The 22,591-nt window shown below is 38.1% G+C and overlaps 1 protein-coding gene across 1 annotated transcript in view; it reads left to right on the top strand.

Annotated features, from left to right (window-relative positions):
* The first annotated feature begins 5,702 nt into the window (after window positions 1–5,702).
* LOC108625787 (CUGBP Elav-like family member 2) overlaps window positions 5,703–22,591 on the top strand; it is a 64,453-nt gene continuing 47,564 nt past the window's right edge. Inside the window, exon 1 of the mRNA XM_018026065.2 lies at window positions 5,703–5,869. Coding sequence (XP_017881554.1) covers window positions 5,704–5,869 — 166 coding nt within the window. The 5' untranslated portion in view covers window position 5,703. The remainder of the gene's footprint in view (window positions 5,870–22,591) is intronic.

Consider the following 22,591-nt stretch of genomic DNA (forward strand, 5'->3'; position numbering starts at 1 on the left):
TCTGTGGTTACATTAGTCGAAGCTTATAATTGTTTTATCATATGGCAATTAATTTTTCCATTAGATGTATTGGCCATTTTTTTGCAAATTGACTGTGGATGGCTAAAACATAAACTTAATACTTTCCTGTTGAAGCAAAAATATGCTTCAAGGAGATGTTTTCAATTAGCATTGATTGTTTAAAATCTATGCTTACATTAGTCGTCGAAGCTTATAATTGTTTTATCACATGGCAATTATTTTGTCCATGTAAGCTATTGGCCATTTTTTTACAAATTGACTATGAAAGGATTAAATATAAACTTAGTAATTTCTTGTTGAAGTAAAAATATGATACGAGGTGGTGTTTTCTTTTGGGTCTACATTCCCGCTTTTCATCTCGTCTCGATTCTGAGCTTCTCGATTTCCAAGCAGAACGGAAGGAGCAACGTTGTCCATTACGCCCGCCGATAAGATAAGGATCGCGACGCGTGTATACGTTTACTGGACGTGGTAATCCTCGTTGCGAACCTGATAATTGAGCGTTTCACGATTCCGTTGCGTTAGGGTGGACCGACCGGTCATTATCATCGAGACAGCATCGATACGGCTCATAATTTGTTGTTGCTATGCGTCTTGAATGCGACGTTTGAATTTACTGCGTTTCCATTATCCGTGCCTCTGGATTCATTGTTTATCGATTAGCGGTGACAGACGGCACGGTGACACGATTTTAGTTCATTGTGATCATTAGAATGGATGCACTCTGATTGTCTGCGTTAATACCGGAACTATCAATCAATTCAATTTCTTATGAAGATTTTATATATTTTACTCTTTATTGTTTTAAGAATGTGCGCGATTTTCAGTAAATAGGAAATAATGTCAGTTTTTAATTGAGAGATTTACATTTTGGTTTTGACTCAAAGGGCTAATTTCGAACGGGGAAAGTACAAATTAAATTGCGATTTTTTTGGGAAAGGATTTATGCATACGGAGGACGTACTCGCATTTTAATGGAGCTGTGAGAAGAAATATGCAGACGGATTATGTAATAATAGAAACACTGTTCAACCTTTCGTATACTTCATGAATAACAAAGCGCTCTAATTCATGCAATAACAGTCCTGTTGCCATCGTCTTTGTCCAATTGAATAGTGATGTAAAAGCACGTGCAAATGGATAATGATATTATCGTTTATGGTAGCAGTAATGTGGGCTTCTACTATGATACTGTGTTTTCCAAATCATTAATTTCAGAATAGTTGTAGTTGAAACTAATATCGGATTATCATTATGGATAATAACTAAACTAATTGTAAGAAGTATAGATAATCATTAATAGATGAATCGATAATTAATTATTCGAATAGGAATTACTTCAATGATTTTTAAATTCTTAGACATGATGTATATGTTTACAGCCCTGGGATTATATTTCCTATGTACGTATTCGCAAAAATACATTCAGTAATTACAGTAATTATGTTTATATTACACAACCACGACAATCTTTATTTGAAATCAGAATTTGTATCTACTGAAGTGATTAATTATGTAGGTTTCCGCTCTGTTGTTGTACACTCGTAAATTTGGGATAAGTAATAAATTGTTCCCTAATTCACTGGCTAATGTTAACGTCGAATATCGTTCCAAATTACGAAATTAATGATAATATTAACTGGGAACTTTCTATTGCGAAACACAGTAACTATCCCAATTCATTTTGCAGAAAAGTCATTTAATATACTCACAATAATAATTAAACTCGTGAGTTATACCGAGGTGAAATTTTAGATTGTAACAAATTTTCCTAATTGGAGAATATCGTTACAATTTAAACCGCGAAACTTCTCCAGCCGGACATTATTGTCAATCTCAACTGGGAGAATTATTTTCAAATATTGATCAATTTAATTATGACACGGATTCAAAATCTCCTATTTGTAATTATCATAATTATCTTGATAAATTCACCTCGAGGTTTGGGCATTTGAGTGTTACTACTAGGGCTGCTTCTAAGGCTAGCAAACTCAGTCACGTAATTGATATATTTAATGATTCCAACGATATTATTAGATGTAAGCTAAGATATGCCAACTATCTTCTATATTTATTGCTTTTCTTATCTTTTATCTATCTAGCAACATCATGTAGATACAAATATAACTTTTCTACTCGCTTTACTTTCTCAATTATATTAAAGGGTTTTCAATCCGTAAAATAAGTAAATAAATAATTCTACTATTTGTGTATTTCTCTTTCGAATAGATTAGTTTTTCTTTAGCATCCTCGATACATTGCGTTGTGTTTAGTTAAATTGCCTTGCTCCGTTTTCAGGTCGAACTCTTCAATTCGTGGTTCTGTTTCGTTTATTTAACCTACTCCTCGATCTCTGATTAATTAACCTACTCACCGATTTCAAAAGAGGATAACCAAACTTCACCGTTTAGGGGTGCGTCTACCAAGGGAGCCCCAGTAGCATTGTAACGGTTGCTCTTTCCTCTTTGACTTCATCTTCCGCGGCGCGTTATATAGTAGATCCAGATGAGAGGAGTCGGCCGGCCGGAAAATCGCTTTAAACCTCCTCCCCGACTAATATTAACTTTCTCCTATCGTTTCGCAAAATTCCCGAACTCTTTCCCGTAGGTATCCCTCGTCGCGTAGCGAATCAAATAGGGACTCTGCCCCTTGTCCAGGCCTTTTCGCAAGCTCCTTAGAATGATGGAAGAGGGTTCAAATTAATCCCTACTAATATCCCGTACCCTTATAAAACAATTATGAAATTTCACAGACGTTACATATTTTACTTTCTCTGATTATTTAATTATTGTTATTAATAAAAAAAATAGACATATAATCCCTGCATAAAAAAAAAATAAATTCATGCAAGTTTCAAGGTGGTCTTTTATTTTTCTGTCCTACTTCGATCAATCTTTTCAGCAATGATTCCTCGAAACTCGGACTGTTACACAAGTGGAAATTGTTTCATTTCGATCGTAATAACCGCAGCGTGATTTGGTCATTGGGCGAAACCGCTAAAACACACAAAATTACTGTTGCTTCGATACTGACGATGCCGGATAATGGACACGAGTACGAAACAAAATTATGAACGCGGTACCGTTCCAACTTCGGTCTCATTAATTATTATGCACTTAGGTAGCGTCGCGAAGCGCGAGGAACGGCAAAGCGACAACGGCGTCGCGAAGTTTTCCCTTTTGCCCGTTCGCGGCCGAGCGACGATGACATTTAAAGTTCGCGGATTTATGACTGGCAACCCGGGTACAAGAAAACCTGACCGGGACGGGCTACGTCTACCGGCTCAGGAAAGAGTTTGTCCGGTGTCATGGCGACGCGAACGAATTGCTCTTCCCAAAAGCGAACTTCGTACAAGCATCCATTGTGTCCAAACACCCGGAAATCTTAAAATGTTCTGCTTCCTGCAAATATTGTTTCAGGCAATATGTTCTAACCAATAGACATTTTCTTTTATTATTAAATATGGAAGTCACATGGATGTACATTAATGCATATAAGACGTCGTTGTTTCCTTCAAATATAATGTTTCTGTAGAATACGATAGCATTTGTTTAATCCAAGTAATTTATAAATGACTATTTTTATACAATCCTGAATAATCAAATAATTTTATTATTATTGATATAAATATTAATAGAAATTTTCATCAATTTCAGTAAAGCGAAGATTAAATATTTATCAATAGGTGCTCCTAGAAAGCTTTTACTAGTCAATGATTCCAAGCTTCACGCATTCTAAAAAACTACACTTTCTAAAGGAATTAAAATTTAATTTATTCCTTTTAAATTTTCTAATTCACACTTTGTATTAATTAGTTTCTTCCATTTCAAGTTTCTAATGTACGCCGAATACTAACTAACTTATTCCTTAACAATTTTCTAAATTATACCTTATATTATATATTGTTAGAATAATGAGACCATGAAAATTCTTTTTTTAAAGCTAACTTAATCATTCGTACACAGAATGTACATAACATTACATAGAACGATATGTTACATAAATTACTTTGTTTACGTATTCCCTTGTAACTTTTCCGCTTGAAGACCCATGCTAAAAAAATTATTGAAACGTCGTTTCCATGTGACTTGATCCCAAGCGTAAAACGACTGGAATTACATGCCAGCCGGAAAATTATGAGAACGCGTCTACAAAACAGGACGACGAGATAATCTGCTCGGACTGGACTCGGTATTCGCATAGGAACGGGGATCGTCCCGCGGGAATGTTTTGAAACGCGTGTAATTCGAATGAAATTAACCGCACGGCCCGGCGAAAGGTAGGCGTCCAAGTTTTGGAAGCGTTTGCGTAACTCTGCGACGGCCAAACGTGTCTACCTACGAACTAATTAAACGTAACGCGACCTTTTCCGGGGACGTACGTTGAAATACTGTTTCAAGCCACTAACTACGTTTTTCATCGTCGAGTATGATCAGACCCTTGCTAAATTTGATGCTATACTTACGGAAGAGCGTTCAGTTTCACATGCGAGTAGCAATAATTTAAATAAAAATGTTTCAAGACATCGAAGGCAATCGAACGCTCTCGATGGTTGTCAGAAACGATTCTGTTACAGATATAGCCTCGAGTTTGTCTCGTATTTAGTACAAGTGAGAACGCGATGCGAGAAACATACATACACACGTGGATCTCCTTCACTTTTTCCACTCCCGTGCTGGTACGTTCGAATCGAACGCTTAAGCGGTTTTATCGTTCCCTTAATGAGATCGGTATGTGAGCGCGAGGTGCTCTCAAAAACGAATATCGTACAGACCGATTTCGAGTGCACTTCACTAGATGAAAATGTTTGTTAATCCGTCGACTTCATAAGTATCATGCTTCGGTGAGGGTGCTCCACTCGTGTGTAATATCGATATCGTTAAATGGAAGGACTGCAAAACAGGTGTTTATACTTCCAGAGAGAATTATATTTTTCAGTTAATATTTATATTGTTAAAAAATATTATTCATTGCACCAAATTTCAAAATAACAATATAATTGACTTCAGAACTAAATGACTTTTATATGAATTATACATGTGTACCTTTATTATGTATTCATACTTGAGCACATACATATTGATTAAACTGAAACTGCAGCAAGAATTCTAATGGTTTCAAAGTATATTTGCTGATATTAATATTTTATAAATATTGCTGAATACTCTGATCTGTTTGAGCTATGTATCTCTTTGGAGCTAAGTGGTTTAAAAGCTATTTCACTTTTTGTTTGGAGTTAGCTGAGTTAAAATCTGTCCCACCTCTCGTATAGCATTTTATGCTTGGTGGAATATACATATTTGAACTCACCTCGAAAAGTTATTCATAGTCATAAAGTGTAATATTTTATTTAAAGTTCTATTCAAAGTTATTTTAAATTCTATACAACTTGTGTCTTTTTTTCTGTTTAAAATCGTGAGCCTCAAAAAGCAATATTAAGAATTATTCTTGCATTACCTCATAAGCAACATTAGGAATTTTCTTCTAGATAATAAAACACAAAGTACTCGTCCATTAATCTATGAATGAAATAACATATACATAATTTCATGTATAATCTGCAATGTAACATATAATCTCCAACGAGTACACGTTAAAATCATGATTCTCTTATTCTGGAGAGATTTGATTAAAATTTCATGGAACTGTTATTTATAAAAGTCCTTTTTCCGTTTCAGCATAATGAACAACAATAGTGTGGAGCAGCCGGATCCCGACAACATAAAAATGTTCGTCGGCCAGGTGCCCCACGACATGGACGAGAACGATCTAAGGAAGTTGTTCGAAGAGTTCGGTCGGGTGCACCAGATAAACATCTTGCGGGACAAGATCACCGGAAGTCATAGAGGTAAGCGTTCAATTCGCTATTTCTTTCATACTCTTGCGAGCCTGTCTTTGGGATAATCCGGTTCGTCCATACAACCTTATGTCTGCCCTCCTTATATAAGCATATACGAAAACCCTGAGAAAACGTATAAATAATAATAATGATAATAATAGCGCTTTATTTACGGGTAAGAACCCAATGAAGTATATAATGTAAAAATAATTTATTGAGGATATCAAATTAGAACGCGACTGCTTCTATCGAAGTTTAAATATAAAACATGTTAAAACGATTTTAATGTGTAACACAGCCTATTTAACAGTATTGGTCTCGTTGATTTTTCCTTTACATCACGGTGAATAGTCAATAGTCGGGCATTCGCGTATGGCAACGCGGGAACGTGCTGAAGGATTGCGGGAACGCGATTAAGTGGTCATTAGTGGATTATTCCCGCGAAGAACGCGCGCCGGTCTGGTGGTATGATTAAAAATAAACGCCGCGAGACAATTCAATTTCGCCCGATTATCGAGAGCGGCGTAGTTAATAGAGCCGCGGCAAGATTAAAGTACTTCTCGCTACGCGGCCGGAGTAATGAAACTTCGGTTCGTTATCGAATATTGCGATACACCGGATTATTGGTTCGCGAAAAAGAGAATATCAAGTAATTAAATTAACGTTGCTTTCGGTCGCTGTGAACCGAAATCACGTATCTGTAATCCTCTTTTTTAATACGCGACGCATTGGTACTGATACTGATATATTTCACGAGAAGAGTAATACGTGATTAACTTCGAAATGATGAAAGAGTATCGGAAATTGTAGTGTTAAAAATATCAATTTAGTGTTGGGGGTAGACATAGTGGCGTGATAAGACAATGTGTAACTCAGAAGGTTGACTCTAAATGAAAGAAATATTTAAATAAATAAAAAATTCTTCTGTAGTCCCTCGACATGATTTTTCGATTGAAATAATACTTTAAATCGACAATTTGGATTTATCGAGGGTTAATAAACAAAACTCGAGTTCATCAGCACATTTCTGATGAATCGCCAATAAATTCTGGAAGCGTTCCGATCGACAAAGTTGGCAATGAAATGAATCGCTACGGTTCGTCTGACAAGTGGAAACGGTTGTAGAAAAGGGGCGGTCGAAAGGGGTGACAGAATAAGGCGGCATTCGGGATAGTAGGAAGGAACGATAAAACGCAGCGACACGATCCTAGACCAAGATTAAACCGGTCCCTCTCCGTCTCTTTCTTGTCTCATGGTCGAGCGGTGCGAACACGTATGTAATTCGTGAATAAAATAATTTTCGCGTTTGCGACACACGGACAGATTGAACGATTTTAAACCCAATGTTGAATCACGATGTTCATATATCATTTGCACATTTATATCCTATAACGATTGCATGCAAATGAATTAAAATTAAGAAAGCTCGGCTTACAGTTTACGTGATACGATGAATTTTTTTTGTAATATCACTTCTTATTATATAATAATAATTTTATTAATCGTGTAATCTAAATAGTAGATTTTCTTTAGTAAATCTAATCTAAGTTCTTTAATATTAGAAACCAGCTGCAAGAATTAAATTATCCGGTATATTCAGTCTTTTATTAGTCTCTTGTACTGCAATTTATTTTCAGGTAGACAATTTAATTTTCGTAGTTTTAAGAGGAGGGTTTATATAGAATCTTACAGTTTTGTTACTTAAATACTTTATTATTAGTAAAAATAATATCTGGTTCATACATTTACATCAAAGTTTGTTGGACACATACATATCAAAATATGTATAATTACTGGCCTGACGTGAACATAATTAATGTAGAGAAGTTCTTGTAATAAGTTACATAAATGTGATTACGTCAATGATACATGTCATTATAATGTGATTACATCAATAATACATGTCATTATAATGTGATTATATCAATGATATACGTCATTATAATATGATTATGTCAATGATACATGTCATTATAATATGATTATATTAATAATACAGATCATATGAAGTAGTCATCCCCCCCCCCATATTTCAGCCTTCCAGCCGTCAAAAGGTTAACCGTCATAGTCTAAAATAGACGGCACAGGGATTTACGATTAGGAAAGTGTGGAGATAGATAAATATCTATCTCCACACTTGTAGATCTTGTTCCGCGTGAAACTGAACAGTTTCAGTTTTAGCGAAAATGAAGACGCATGTCACGTCCTATCGTCCGATTATAGAATCTACGGACATTTAGGGACCCGAAAGATCTGACAGGAAGCACATAAGTAGTCGTATACAATATACACGGTAGCTATTCGCGGGGATCGATGCCCAGACAGAAACGGTAGTCGCCGCTGACACTTCTCGGGCTATTGATCGGGAGAGGGAACCACCGCACCGGTGGTGTACCTTAGCCTCTCTTACGCTGTTACGTCGAAACCTATTTCTACCCGGTTCGTATATAGTACCTAAGTACATAGCTGTGTGTCCATATGCAGCTGGTCGCGGCCATCATGGATAGCGCGTCCGTGGAATTCGAAATTTGCCTTTCATAACCACGAATATCCGATCTACTTTTCTCTGTATTTACCTTGATTCTTAGTTCCGTTTCCTGTACTCGACCGTGGTATCGTTACAACCTGTCTTTCGAGACGCGGTTGCATTTTCTTATGTAATACTCACATTTTCCTTCGTCGCAAACGGTCCCTTCAATAATGCCTCTTGTCGATGTTGAACTTGTGAAAGATAGATTTTAAATGATTTGATAAATTGCTTTATTGCTGCCTGGAGTGGCTGTGAGACATGGTACCGTGTTCTTCAAGAAGGAGGTGATACTTAATACTTGCATGTGCGATCGTGAATATGGTATTAGTTCGCTGAAACTAGTTCGAATTTCTTGGAAGTTCTAGTAGTATAAATCAATAAATAAGCTGGCATTGTAACGTCGCGTGGAAGTTCGTAATCAAAGTTCGATACCGATAATTCCGCCGGTGAGCAAACATGATATAAACAGGGAAAAACCGCAAAAATTAAATACTCATAAATATTGAATTGAAAATCTTTATTTCCGATTGTCACCGGGATACGTTCTATTTTAATAACGAGAAGCGGGGAGAATAATTAAAGTAGAAGCCCGCAAATATTGATACTGAGAATATTGATGCGCGGCATTCACCGGTGGCAAGGCAAATAAAGAAAATAACGAATCGTGATAAATTGTAAAAATTGCTTTAATTAAGAATTCTCCGGTGCGACGCGGCGCAATCTGTTCGTATACGAAAACACACAAATACACTACATAGAGAAGTTTATTCAGGAAACGTGACATAACTGTTGGGTCGCCCATAAATCAATTATTGGTTACTATTTAGAGCGCGGAAAATTGCTTACACTCTGCCTGCTTTATACGAATGTCTCGTTAATTATTATCATTGTTACGACCGTGTCTGGTAACGCAAATTGAATTGCCCGATGAATCTTAAAAATATCTCCTCCTGTCGGATCAATATACGAAATTATATATGTATATTGTACAAGACTATAATCTCTGTAATTTGATCTAAAATCTCTTTATAAATATCACTCTCAGATACTCTTAAAATCGTCAATAAGACATAAATTCATATATAACTCATGTAGAATGATAGTAATTGTGGTCAGTTTAAAAAAACATTGAAATATGAATTATATATGAACATAATAAAGGATTCTATATTCTCTATAATTAGATTAGATAAACTCTCTCCGTATTGCAATCTTTATAAATATAATTCTGTTTTCTGTTTCTAATCTTGTAATTCTGTTTATAATTGAATCTAAAATCCCTCCATAATACAATTCTATTAATATCATTGTGAGATTCTCTCAAAATCGTTAAGACTTTTTATACACGATTTAGAAAGATTGTAATTGTAATCAATTTAAGAAAACATTGAAATAAGGGAAGTCAGGGAAAGTATAAAATTGATAACAGCGCCTTATGAAGCGGTTGAATAAAATTCGTTTCCTACTGTACAAAAACTCGATGATCCTGATTTAATAATAAATTAATTGGCACTCAGTTCATTTCAGCCACTTGGGTTCCTGATATTTATTCTAAGAACATAAAATCTGCATTCTACTTATATCGATTCTATGTTCTACAGTTTACGTCGAACAGATGTAAATTAGTAAGTTGTTAAACTTTTCTATTATTCGGTATCAATCTACGTTATTTATTATTCAAATTCGACTAGAAGAAGATTCCCATGAATATTCAATGAATCACTACCTCAGTGTCGGAAACAATTTAAAAGCTAATGGACCGCCATATTTCGTAAACAAATTAATTAATCTCGCAGTTCCAAGAATTCAGCCAAATACCGTCCGCCCCGAAGCAATCCCCGGCGGTTCTATTTTAAAAGTCAAAAATAAGAGAACGGGAAAAATCGATGTCATCTGGATCGCTAACACAAACTGAAAGGCACGCAGTTAAAATAGCAAACGCGGCGAACACGAATGTAGACGTAGTCGTTGACCAAACATTGTCGCGGAGTAGGCAAACATTGTAATAAGCGGTTGCGCGGAACCATTTTACTTTCCTAGCTCGGAACAAAACATCAGCGACCGTGTCTACATATTTTAAGTTAATTAAATCTCCCGCGGATTGTCTCGTTCGGATTAACAGCGAAATGTCACGCGGAAATACACGGCCGGCTATTAAATAATCGCATTGGTAAATCGATTTCCTACGAATTCCCAGTTGACTCTGCGATATTTTCTAAATTAACGAACACGTATCGCCGTATGCAATCGGGATATAGTAGAATTTAATAAGCATAGTCAAGATTCAAAAACGGAGAGAATAGAGGCGCACATTTCTTTTAATCTTGTAAATAAAAGAGAAATCTCCCTAAGCCATTCTGACTCGGATAGAAGTCTCTTCTGCGCGACTGTACCCCGAGTTGACGGTCGAGCAAGCGAGATGAGGCAGATAAGGAATAAAAAGAGGAGGGCGGAAGGAGGATCGGTAAGACGCGGACAAAGGTCAGACGTAAAAGTCATCGGCAAGGATTCTCCGTAAAAGGTTCGATGCCGAAGGAAACGCGAAAAGCCATAGAAACCTTGGGATGGAAGCTGCGAGCTTAGTCCCAATCCTATTTCCGTGCGTTCAAAGGCGACTTATGCGACGTATAAGGGTTCGCGGGGTTTAACTGGTTTCACAATTATCTCTGAGTATTCTTTTCTTCGTCCGGACAATTCGCGATCACTGTTATACTCTCTGACTGTTCTATTGTTAGTTAACTGATTTCTGAACGTGATACAGAATTCGATTGGGATATGTTACAGTATTTTGTACACTGCGCGTCTATCAGTGCTACCAAAGAGATCTACAAGCTTTGCAAGAGAGTCTCTTTCTTAGGGTAACTGTAATGAACAAATATCTATCTGTTCTGCAAGAAAAGTGTACACCAGAGAAATCTATGCAATCTCCAATAAAGTTTATCATAAGTAAAAGGATCATCCCATCTAAATTAACATTCTATCTAAGTCACATCTGATGTTGCTAGTAATAATTCAATAATATTTGTGCTGCAGACACGTTTTCTCCAGTAAGACCTATCATAACTAAAAGTCATCCTATCTAAATAAACGTTCTATGAAATTCACTTCTGATGTTGCTGATAATAATTGAACAATATTAGGATTGTAGACACGTTTTAATAGATGTATTATTTTTTACTATCACACTTCTTCATGTAATACATCCCAGATCTATTGCATGTGGAAGCTCTGAAGGTATATAAACAGCATCTGACGTGCATCGAACCCTCGAGGCAAAGTTCAATTCCGTACGATTAATCCCAGCGCAAAGTAGCGAAATTCGATACACCGTTACTTTGTGCAACGCAACGACAAGAGGAAGAATCTCGATCGAACGAGAGAAGGATACTCATTGCGCAGATTCCCGGTCCCCGGTATTCGTTTAACTACGAGGACAGTAAAATAGTCGGTGACGCGATACCGAGCGACGAAGAATTTCCTAATTGTGTTACGGTCCCTTTGGAGCGGAACTAGCCTTTAGTTTGCTATTCTTCATTACTTTCCCGTGCGAGCAAAGTCTAGAGGTTTATTTCTTTCTCCTTTACCGACGTCGTTTGATACTGCACTAAATACTTCCCCTTCATCGTCAGATCTCGACCAGTAATTGCAAGTGTACTATTTGAGAATGTTGTTTTTTGTACAACAGTCTTTCATCTGTATTGCTATAACTAAAAGCGATATGATGCTTAAAATTATACCATCTGTGAAAGTTTAAAAAAATCTGAAATGTAAGATCATATTTTGATTAAAATCCGAATACGGTTTGTAGCGATGATTAAATATGAATGTGGGCGTTAAAGAATTGAGAGATCGGCAGAGCACTCCGATTTATTCGATGTTGTCGTTAGGACGACTACAGGAAGACCTACAGTGACCTGAGTCCTTTGACCCTCATCGCCAGTATGGCCTTCGCACTGCTTTTCATAGTACCTCGGGCCCAGACCTGTTTTTCCTTTAAAGAGGAAACAGTTGTCCCCATTAGACTGGCTCTATTTCCTAATTATTTTACATGAAATTAAGTGTATTACTTTGTATCACATTAGCTGAGCAGAAAAGTGACCGCAATCAAATTTTGGCTGATGTACAAAGTTTACTATTCGACAGTTGCGAAGGGTACACTAAGGGAAGGGAGAAAAAGGACGAGAAAGCGAGAAAAATGGGAGCAAGTACGAGACATTAGTTGAAAAGTACGTTGGAACACGGTGCAAACGGAGGTTTTATTGCTTCCCCGAGCACTCCACCCGAGAGACCGGAAGTTTACCCACCCCTCCCCCGTTCGCTGTCCGGTGTCCCCGTTTCCCGTTACCTGCGTCCGCCAAAATAAACGGTGTTTCACGTCGCGTTATTTATGCAAGCGCGCGGGGTGGACACGGGATAGCTTCGAAAAGTTTCGATCTCTCGGCGGGGTTAAATCGCGTTTCGCGTTTCAGCTACTCGAAAATTGTGACGTTTCCCCGGGACCCTCGTTTCTGAATTTCACGCTTGACAGTTTTAAATGGGCATCCGCGATGGAATTCTAAATCGTATTAAACCGCGACGTGCCGTTCCTGCAGCGCACGCTCGGTCGCCTATGTATTCCTCCCGCCTATATATATTTTGTTGTGTACCGGCAATCAAGTTTTTAATGTTATTCCCGTGCCTCCTCCCACTCCGCGGTCACCTTCCGTTACTCGTAAATCGAAAATCGTTTCTTACAAAGTCGAGATGGACTCCAGTCGATCCGTTTCATTCGTGATAATAATAAAATCGATAATAATAATTAAACAGTAACATCGTATATAACATTATATATTTACATTTGCAACGTACTTCAGTTAGTATCAATAAAATAAGTATAGCTTCGAAAAATGATTCTCGAGCCGTTTTGAAATATTAAGAATGTCGTGAAACTTATACTGAGTTTGAATTTCATTAAAACTTCATACATTCATGTATACACATTTCACGATCTAGTCGATCCTATATCACCAAATACCTCGTAACCAGGGTGCTTCAGCACCTCGTTGCATAATTTAGTAAATTCTCTACCACCAAATACCTTATGACCAGGGTGCTTCACCATCCCATCAACAAATTACCCATTCCTCTAGCTTTTCCCACCGAACGTAGCATCTATAACAAGTTTTTGTCTTTCAATTAGTATCAGAAATAAGTACAGCTTGAGACAATGCTTGTCGACCCATTTTAGCTTGTGTTAATTTCCTTCATGGGGACAAGTTCCAAAAATAATAATAAATCTACGTCTTGTTTCTTCTGGTGTTGATACGGCTTGATTTTGCCATTTCGAAATGAAAACAATTTGTACCTACGTATTAAGAAATAAATTACTCATTTCAATCTGTAATTTCATTCTGTAATTGAATGTGAACAAAAGTTGGATGTAAAATGATAAATGCAAACAAGTTATAATCTACACTTGCTTTATTGAAGTTGTCTTGTTTTACATGAGATTACATTAAAAAGAATTAAAATAAAATTGTACTTATTAAATAGATCCAACAAAAAATAACAATGGGGCCCACAATTGAATTCATTAAAGAAATACAGAGACAATTTCAAAAGATCCTCGTCTCTCTAGGGAGAATTAACACAATCAAAAACAAAAAACAACTAATTGTCTCAAACTGTACATCAATATGGATACGAATTATAATATCCACGACGAACTATAAGTTCTCAGAGTTACTTTATTTCATCTCATAACCGGGCGGATGTTCGGTTTCGGAACAAGTTCAATAGACGGTAAACGGGTCGACCGTTTAGACGTCAAACATCTTAACGCGTTCGTTATGATAACGCCTAAGCGCTCCGAGCTGTTCCTCTTCTCTCGAATAACTCCCGGCTCGTGTAGCTTATTGTATGGAAATTACTCGGGAGGATCCGTTTGCCCATCCCCTCTCCCACCCGCTTTCTCAGTGTTGATCGATCTTATGGTACTCGTTGCCGTGAGTACGCTCCGTCATTAATCACCAGCCGCTATTAATCGCCCTTAAGTAGAATTACGTTCGGAGCGGAGTCCGCCGCGTTGCGCCGTCACCGTGCCGCCCTTTCAACTTACCGAGAAGAAAGAGTCGAACGTCGCAAGGTTCGACACGCGCCGTGCCTCAAAATCTCTCCCACACCGCCAGCCCGTCCTCCTTCGCCCATAGAAATCGCGTTATTTGTCACCATTGCGGCTTGACGTAGCGAGTCGTGCTCTCAACACCGATTCACCCTCGTCCAGATGTATCGAGCTTCTCTTCGATTGCTCTCCCTTGATTTGATGGCAGCTGAAGAATACGATCGAAGGGTGAAAAGAGCGATGAAAGATGATAGAAAAGTAGGAGTCGTTAATAGTTTGTCTTTATCGACGCGATGAATAGGCTGGTGATCTTTGTACGAAACGAAACTCTTATTAATGTTACAACGATCAAATTCCATTATTTTTTACTGACTGCTAACGACGTGTTGCGAAACATGCATTTACTGCCACCACTGTACGTACTTACACACGTTTCGTTTGTCTTCCTTGACTTTCTCCGGGCTCGACCTGAAATTTTGTTTTATCCTCTTTGTGTCCCGCGCTACTCAAAGTTTCCAGGATTTGCGGAAAAGACGGTAGGAACCTTTTCAGACGACGCACTCCAACAAATTAGACGAAAAACTTTAAACGAAACTGCCATGGGAAACTATTGGAAAGCCGTATTGGGCGGAGAGACTGAACACGTCTCGATTCGATCGGATATACTCACGTATGTGCCTAAAACATAAAATGTACAGACGAATGTTACTCGTTCGTTGAGTACCGTCATGAAATTGAAACGAGAATTATTAAATATCTGTCATAAGTTGTACATATGAATATAATCATCGATATTAATTTTGCAATCTTTATGCTAATTACTAAAGTTCCTTTAAGAATTGAAATGAATTTTTTAATATATGTACAAAGTATAAATATTGTAACATCATGCATGCACCGAATCTTATTATTTATCTTTAATTATTTTTGATTATTCGCGAAGGTCTCTTAACTTGATTGCGTACAGTATAGAAATCAAGTGATGTGGAATTCTGAAATCTTGGTAGATAAGGTTCTGTCTTGTCGATACCAATCCATTAACTAATTGCTACTACTAAGTTCTCGGGAAGAGAATGGAACCATAAGACTAATTAGTTTCAAGTTACTTCGAGCTACTGTTTCATTTTGGATCAATTCAATATACGAGTACAAAAATTTACGTTAAGTGCAAGGCTACATTAATAGAAACAATTTATAATCGTAGAACGAAACGAATTGCAGAGTGAATTTTAATCTCGCGGATATTTAGTTCTTATGTGAGTACTAGTCGATGTGTATTGAATTTCTCGCATTGTTGTACTACGAGATTTTGTAGCGTCCTCGAAATGTAGGGGTGAGAGCACACAATTCGAGTGATAAGTTGTCGGCTGTTGCAAGTGAATTGTTAACATCGAAGCAACGCGGCGGCTCGTTGTTCGCGGCGGTCAACGCAAAACCTTCATTTCATGAATATGTTTTGTGCTTGTCCCACTCGAGTCGAGCAAGCTTTAACATCGATTTGCAATTCTGTCACGGAGATATCCACGAATATTGTTTCACGGAAAGATACACGTCTCGCTACTATGCACGGTATTCTGTCGTCGGGTCGGGTCGTTTTTTGGTGTCAATGAAGATGAAACAAGAATAGTAATAGGCTTCTGTGATAATTATTATTTCAACATGATGACCTTATATTGTTGCCCTATTATATTAATCAAAGCTTAAAAATAAACAGCTACGAGTATAAGACTATTTCTGTATTAAATCATGTATTAAAAAAATCAATATTAGTTATTATAATTTTCTATAAAACATACTTTTGTACTTACTGTAGTATGTGTATTTTGTATTATATTATTCCATATACATACATATATTCTTTGGTACCTATATTAATTTTGTAGAAACAATTTTTAATACTTTTGATTTAGGCAACAATTACCTTAAATGAAAATAAAAAATTGTATGAGTTTTGGAGAAAGACAATTCTCCTACGTGAACCATATTAATTGTTATAATATTGTCTGAATAAAATGAATGATTATTATACGAGTTGAGAGTAAAAAATTTTTCCCTGGATTTACATGTAAAGCACACCTTTACCACTCTATTAGTATCTATACGCGAAAGACCGGCATGTAACGCTGCAGCCGGAAGAACGTGAGACGAGAGCAAAACGAACTTGCTTAATTTAAAGTTGCGCGCACAGGATTTTGGACTTTTACTTTTGGAGTTTCTCGTCTCGAGAAAAGGGATGAAGAAAGCATAGGCAGAGAGAGAGAGAGAGAGAGAGAGAGAGAGAGCGAGGCGTTGGAGAATGAGAAGGGCGAGGGGTGGTACAGCGAACGGTGCAGAGAGGTGGATTGTCCCCGTTTCTCAGAACTCGTTACGTTTTCGTCGTGGAGAATTACGCCACTTTGACTAAAACCAGTTAAAGTCTCGTCCCGAGGAGTTGCGACTAAACGGGACCTGATCCTCGTAATCTCGTGGAGGCGAACGTACCTTCTTGTAGTAGTTTCATAATTTCATTGATAAGTGTCTGTGCCCCTTAGTAGGGAGTTACGGCGTAAAGTCCCAGCCTAAATCGTGCACCCTTGGTGAACATTTTTAAAAGTACCTCCCGATGTTCTTCATGTTGAGGAAATGTCAATACCTCGAGAATGGATGTTGATAACAATTTTTTTTAAATAATTTGATTATCTGAATTTATCCAGATCGAATGATGACGTTTTAGCTTGAAAATTACGTGACAATATTGTGAAAAAATACGTTTCTTTTGGATTCTTTATTACAATCTAATGTAATGGAAAAAGATAAGGCGTTTGCAATGGAGTAAGATGAATAATTTCGTCCGCACGGTCACCGCGACGGAACGAAGATGCGGAAGATCCGTTGGCGCCGCAGAAATGAACCGGAAATTGGGGTTGGGGGTATGGTGACATGGGGGAGGGTGAAAACAAATACGTATTCTGATGAAGTTCGCTCGCAGCGAGGCGAGCGTCGTCGATACACACAGAGCCATCAGTTACAATGAGCTGGAACGGGTCCCAATATTATCTTCCATTATGACGTGCATCGAGCTCTTCCAAGCAATAAGATCCCTTTCTGAATTTATGACGGCACACTTGCAACCCGGTACCACCGTTAGAACGAATCGTCTCGATTTATCAATCATTTTTCTTCTTGTTTATTTTCGTCTGTTCTCCTCGCATCAAACGAAATCGAGCGCATCTCCTAAAATTTATTTGTCGCTTATTTAGCTTCAAGTAAAATAAGTGAATCAGGTATCCGTCAATTCATTTTTGAAATGTAATATAATTTGTCGTTTTTTTAAGCATTCGGAGATCGTCATTGGTTTTTATAAGTCCAATGATCTTTTTCAATAAAAATGATTACAAGCCGAAGTACACGTCTAAAAATTGGCGTTATTTCTCAGGGGCTAACCTAATACATTACAAAGGCATCCTCTTTCTCGATGGTTTTCTCGAGAGAGGGATATTTCCTCTGGCAAACTCGCTCGACCATTGGGTGAAAACAGTAGATCAACTCGATCACCTCGCTCTTAGAGCCGTCCTATTCTTTTTCTTTCCGCGTCCGGTCCTAGTGAAAGCTGTCCGATAAAACAATATCCAGACAAAGTTCAGCAGCTTTTCTTCGGTCGGTGTACCAGTTCCCGCGGAAGTTTCTTCGATATTTCATAAATTACGCGGTACGCTACTTACTACACCGCGCCGCTACGTGGAAATAAAAGGGAGGATCGGCCAGAAACAATGGTAACGTAGCAACCCGCTGTTATATATTTCAGTGAATCTTCGCTCGGACGCGGTTCTACCGCGGGCATTTTAATTATAAGACATAAGATCGCCGGTATAAAACTCTGTGGATATCTATAAGAATTTTAATTAAGTAATTAATTAGGCTTGTAGCTTATTTTGTCTCGTTTCTTATTTCATTACAATTACTTTTGTTTCAGAATTTTTAAATCATTTTTGTTTTAAATTTTATTACTTGGAGTCTCATCAACCTGAAAAGATTATAATTATTAGTGACCACTATAAATGTGCATTGTTCGATAGCATAGATTGATTATTTCTTCATATTAGGTGAAGTAGGTTGATTGCTTTGAGGAACTTCAGGGATCTAGTGCAGTCTTTAGGATCCACGAAATTTTCTCTGATACAGCTAGACAGATTATTTCTTCATATTAGGTGAAGTAGGTTGATTGCTTTGAGGAACTTCAGGGATCTAGTGCAGTCTTTAGGATCCACGAAATTTTCTCTGATACAGCTAGACGTATTGAACTGATGTCTTTCAATGTCTGTCTTCCTTTGTAATGAGGTGAATGCGGCTAGTATTGGTATGATCAATTCTATATAAGTCAATTAATTATAACTTTTTCTTTCCTACAAAATTTGAGAGCAGGATTGGATTTGGTTGACTTCCCTTTTGATCTTGTGTAATCGAAATCATTATATTTCTTCTGTATTATAAAAAAAAAACTGGTTCAAGTTGTACGTTGCGACAAAAGACATAAACAAATTTAAATGTAGAAGATAAAATGGTTATGCATTTGGAATTGCTGCTAGGAGACTGTCAAAACTCTCGACGAAGTTGTTTAATCTTCGCTGAGCGCGACGGAAAATTCGAAACAGTCTCTCCACGCTCCACGACTTTAACGCTAATTAACCGGTTTCCTCGAATTCCTCTGAAACGTTACGCGAATGTTACAAGAATTTGCATGTATCCTCTCGAAGCGCGGTAGGTGCCCGTTGGCCAGGACATTCGGACAACAGAATTACACAGCGAATTCTCGGGGAGCTTTTAAACTTCCGTTGAAGAAGCAAAACACAGTGGAGGAGAGGCCGCGGAGCAAGCTCGAGCGTGCAGACGCAATTAGAACGAGCTAGGGATAGAAATTTCCAAAAGGAAGTCTTGTTTCACGCAAGAAACTGGCCTTGTCCTCTGGGCTAGGCGGACGGTCCACTTTACGGACGGGACGGATTTAATGAATGAACAAGCTATAGAAAAAAGCTCAAAGGGCAAAGGGGCGGGTGGGGAATACGAAGGGAAAGGGCGCGATGGGGGACGATGGAAAAAGAGCGGAAGTAAAGTACGACAAAACCTCAATCCCTTTAATGGAGACAAATCCCTCTCTGCGTACGGCCTCCTGCGAAGAAGCGGCGCGGCGCGGCAGACAATTTGTAAGAGTATATCCCACCTAGCTTTATATTAGTACCCAACGCTGGAGGTGGCTCCACCGGCCAATCATCCTCAGACTTTTCCTCACCTCACCTCTTTTTCTCTCTTTTCTCGCATTACTTCGCCCACATCTTTCCGTTCTTCTCCGCTTTCTCCTCTCCACTCTTTCTTTATTTCGCCGTTCCACGACGGATTCGCCGCTGCCTGTGTGCGGCGGCGTAAAATCGACTGGCACACGCGAGCAATGAAGGGCCGCGTTGCTGAAATTATAAAATTAACGAGCGACATCCATCAGACGATATAATACCCCGAGCATTAAGCCCTGTGCCGGTCCCTACCTCGCCCGCGAAACGAAGCTTTCGCCTGGCCACTCAATCTTGGTTAAATCTCTCTCTACGCGAACTCGATGTCTCTCTTTCTTTTTTTCTCAGCGTAACACTCTTCCCGCGAGTGCACCGTCTGTTTCGTTCTTCCGTTAATGCACTGGAATAACGTACGCGACAACGCCAGACGCATGTACGTACACGTTGATTCAGTAAGAAGTACAATACAGATAAAGTAACGTGTTATTTAATGATTTTATCGAAACATATTATGTATGAATTTATTAAATGATTTTATAATATTCTTCAAGATTATTACGTGTTTCATCAGATATAATAAAATCAATCATCAATGGATGAATCGAAATGAGAATTTTTTACTGGCTCAATCTATACATTGGGTTTGTGTTAATGCATGTAAGGTAATTTTTCAAAAATTATTATGTGTTTTGCCAGGTTGTATAATGAAATCAATAACCAAAAGATAAATTGAAATGAGAATTTTTTACTGACTCTCTGTGCATATCGAGTTTGTGTTAATGCATTTGAAATAATTTATGAAAGATTATTATACGTTTTGTCAGGTGTAATGAAATCAATGACCTGGATAAATTGAAATGAGAATTTTTTACTGACTCTCTCTGTATGTCGAGTTTGTGTTAATGCATTTAAAATAATTTTGACATACAATGTTATTGTTTATTCGTCAGTAATTATATATAATATGCGCATTTTTATTAATATTACCATTTTATTAATATGTACATGAACGTAAGTAATAATTCTTGCTTCATTATGTAAAATATTATACAAGTGAAATAAGTGTGAAAGTGGCTGTCAATTAAATACTATAGTTAATAAAATTTTGAATCATTGATGAAAAATGGTGACAAATCATCGAAACTCGTGACGGCAAACGATTGAAGGGAACTCTTTCCTTTTTGTTAAGAAGAGCACATGGTAATGCGAAGCACGATCGACGAATTCCTGTGGGAAATTTATAATTTCTTTGTCGCCTGTCGGAAGCGTTCCCCGCGAATCACTTTGACAGAATGTTTTCATATAATATCAAAAGCTAGTGGCAGATGAACAAGCGTGAGCACACGAGAGCGGGGCCCTTGCGGACTACTCAATCATCCCTCTTAATCCGGGGCTAAGGTCTTAGGGACTAAAGGTAATCAAGATAAACTACTGTCTCGGGGGAATTTGAAGTTGCAGCTGCTTCGATGGAGACATCGAAGTAATTAATTTGTATCTTTTGCTCCATCTGCCCCCTCCCTCGGCCGTCGCGGCGTCTCTCTACCCTTTAGATTCTTCTTGTCGCGCGGACGCGTTGAATAAAGTAAAGAATATGGCTATCTTTCCTCCGGAAATGAACCTTATGAAATAGACGTTTCAATTAGCTCGGTGTTGCCCCAAGGGATTTCGAATCAGTCTTCGACCGCGCGTAAATTATTCTGATGAAATTAAAAGATCCCTGTACGCCTACCTTATTCCTTTTCTTATCATTCTTCATATCTTATCTTTCCATTACTTTGTACATTTTTCATTTTAGATAATCGGATAAATATATTCAATATAATTATTTAAAATTCGACACTAACAAAAAGTTATTTGTACACTGCGGACGTTTATGTATCTATGGAAATTTTAAATAATTGAAAAAACATATCCAGAGCAGAAAACAAATGTTTATATACATTTCGCTTTTTTCTATTTATAAAAACCGGGATTTGCATCAACATCGGCGATCTGGTAATTCATAAATATTCACGCTCTTCAATGAATTCTTTTACTATCAACTTTCAAACTTCATATTTGTTATCAATTTCTTATAAACTCGCGCAAGTGAAAACTTCACATAAACTGAATTAATAAATCGATGCATGAACGTTTGAGAACAGCGTCATGCAAATACCTTTGGTACTTTTGCAATCGTTTTACTCGACACGGTGTAATCAGTAATGGAACTCGCTCTCGCGCCTACAAACGGGAAAATTCAATGTTTAAACAACACGCGTCGGAGACAAGGGCTCGGAACTGGACCGGGCGACATCAGAAACGATCGTTTCAATTACCCTCGCGCGAAACACGGGGACACAGAGCCGTGTAACAACGGGCCGGACTCTCTCGCGGATATCCCCTATAAATATTTATACGCGATTCCTTGACAATTTATCGCGTGTTTATACAAAGTCGCGCGGCCCGGAAAACGGCTCACGGAAACGTTCAAGCGGCGGATGAGCGCGCGAAGTTAAGCGCTTTACGCTCGGAGCCGTTGGGGCTAATAGGGATTCCCGCTTAATAACCCCGCGCAGTCGACGCGACGGCGGCGGCGCGCAGGCGTGTGCGTCGGAATGCTTTGACGGTTTGTCGCGTGTAGGAGTTGCACGTGGGCTTGCACCCTCTTTCCGTTTGAAGTGGTCATCGGCGCATGAAAAACGTGGAGGAACTCTGACTCCAGTCTCTCTCGCGAGCGCTACTTTTTATTCCCGGCACCGAACCCGCATCATGTTCAGAAGTTTATTTCTCATTCTTTTGATTCTTGAGTATTCATATTCGACTGGATTTCTACGCATGCTGAAAACGTCGTTTTATAT

The sequence above is a fragment of the Ceratina calcarata genome, unplaced genomic scaffold, assembly GCF_001652005.2.
Source record: "Ceratina calcarata isolate Rehan_Ccalc_2016 unplaced genomic scaffold, ASM165200v1 scaffold371, whole genome shotgun sequence".
Taxonomy (NCBI): domain Eukaryota; kingdom Metazoa; phylum Arthropoda; class Insecta; order Hymenoptera; family Apidae; genus Ceratina; species Ceratina calcarata.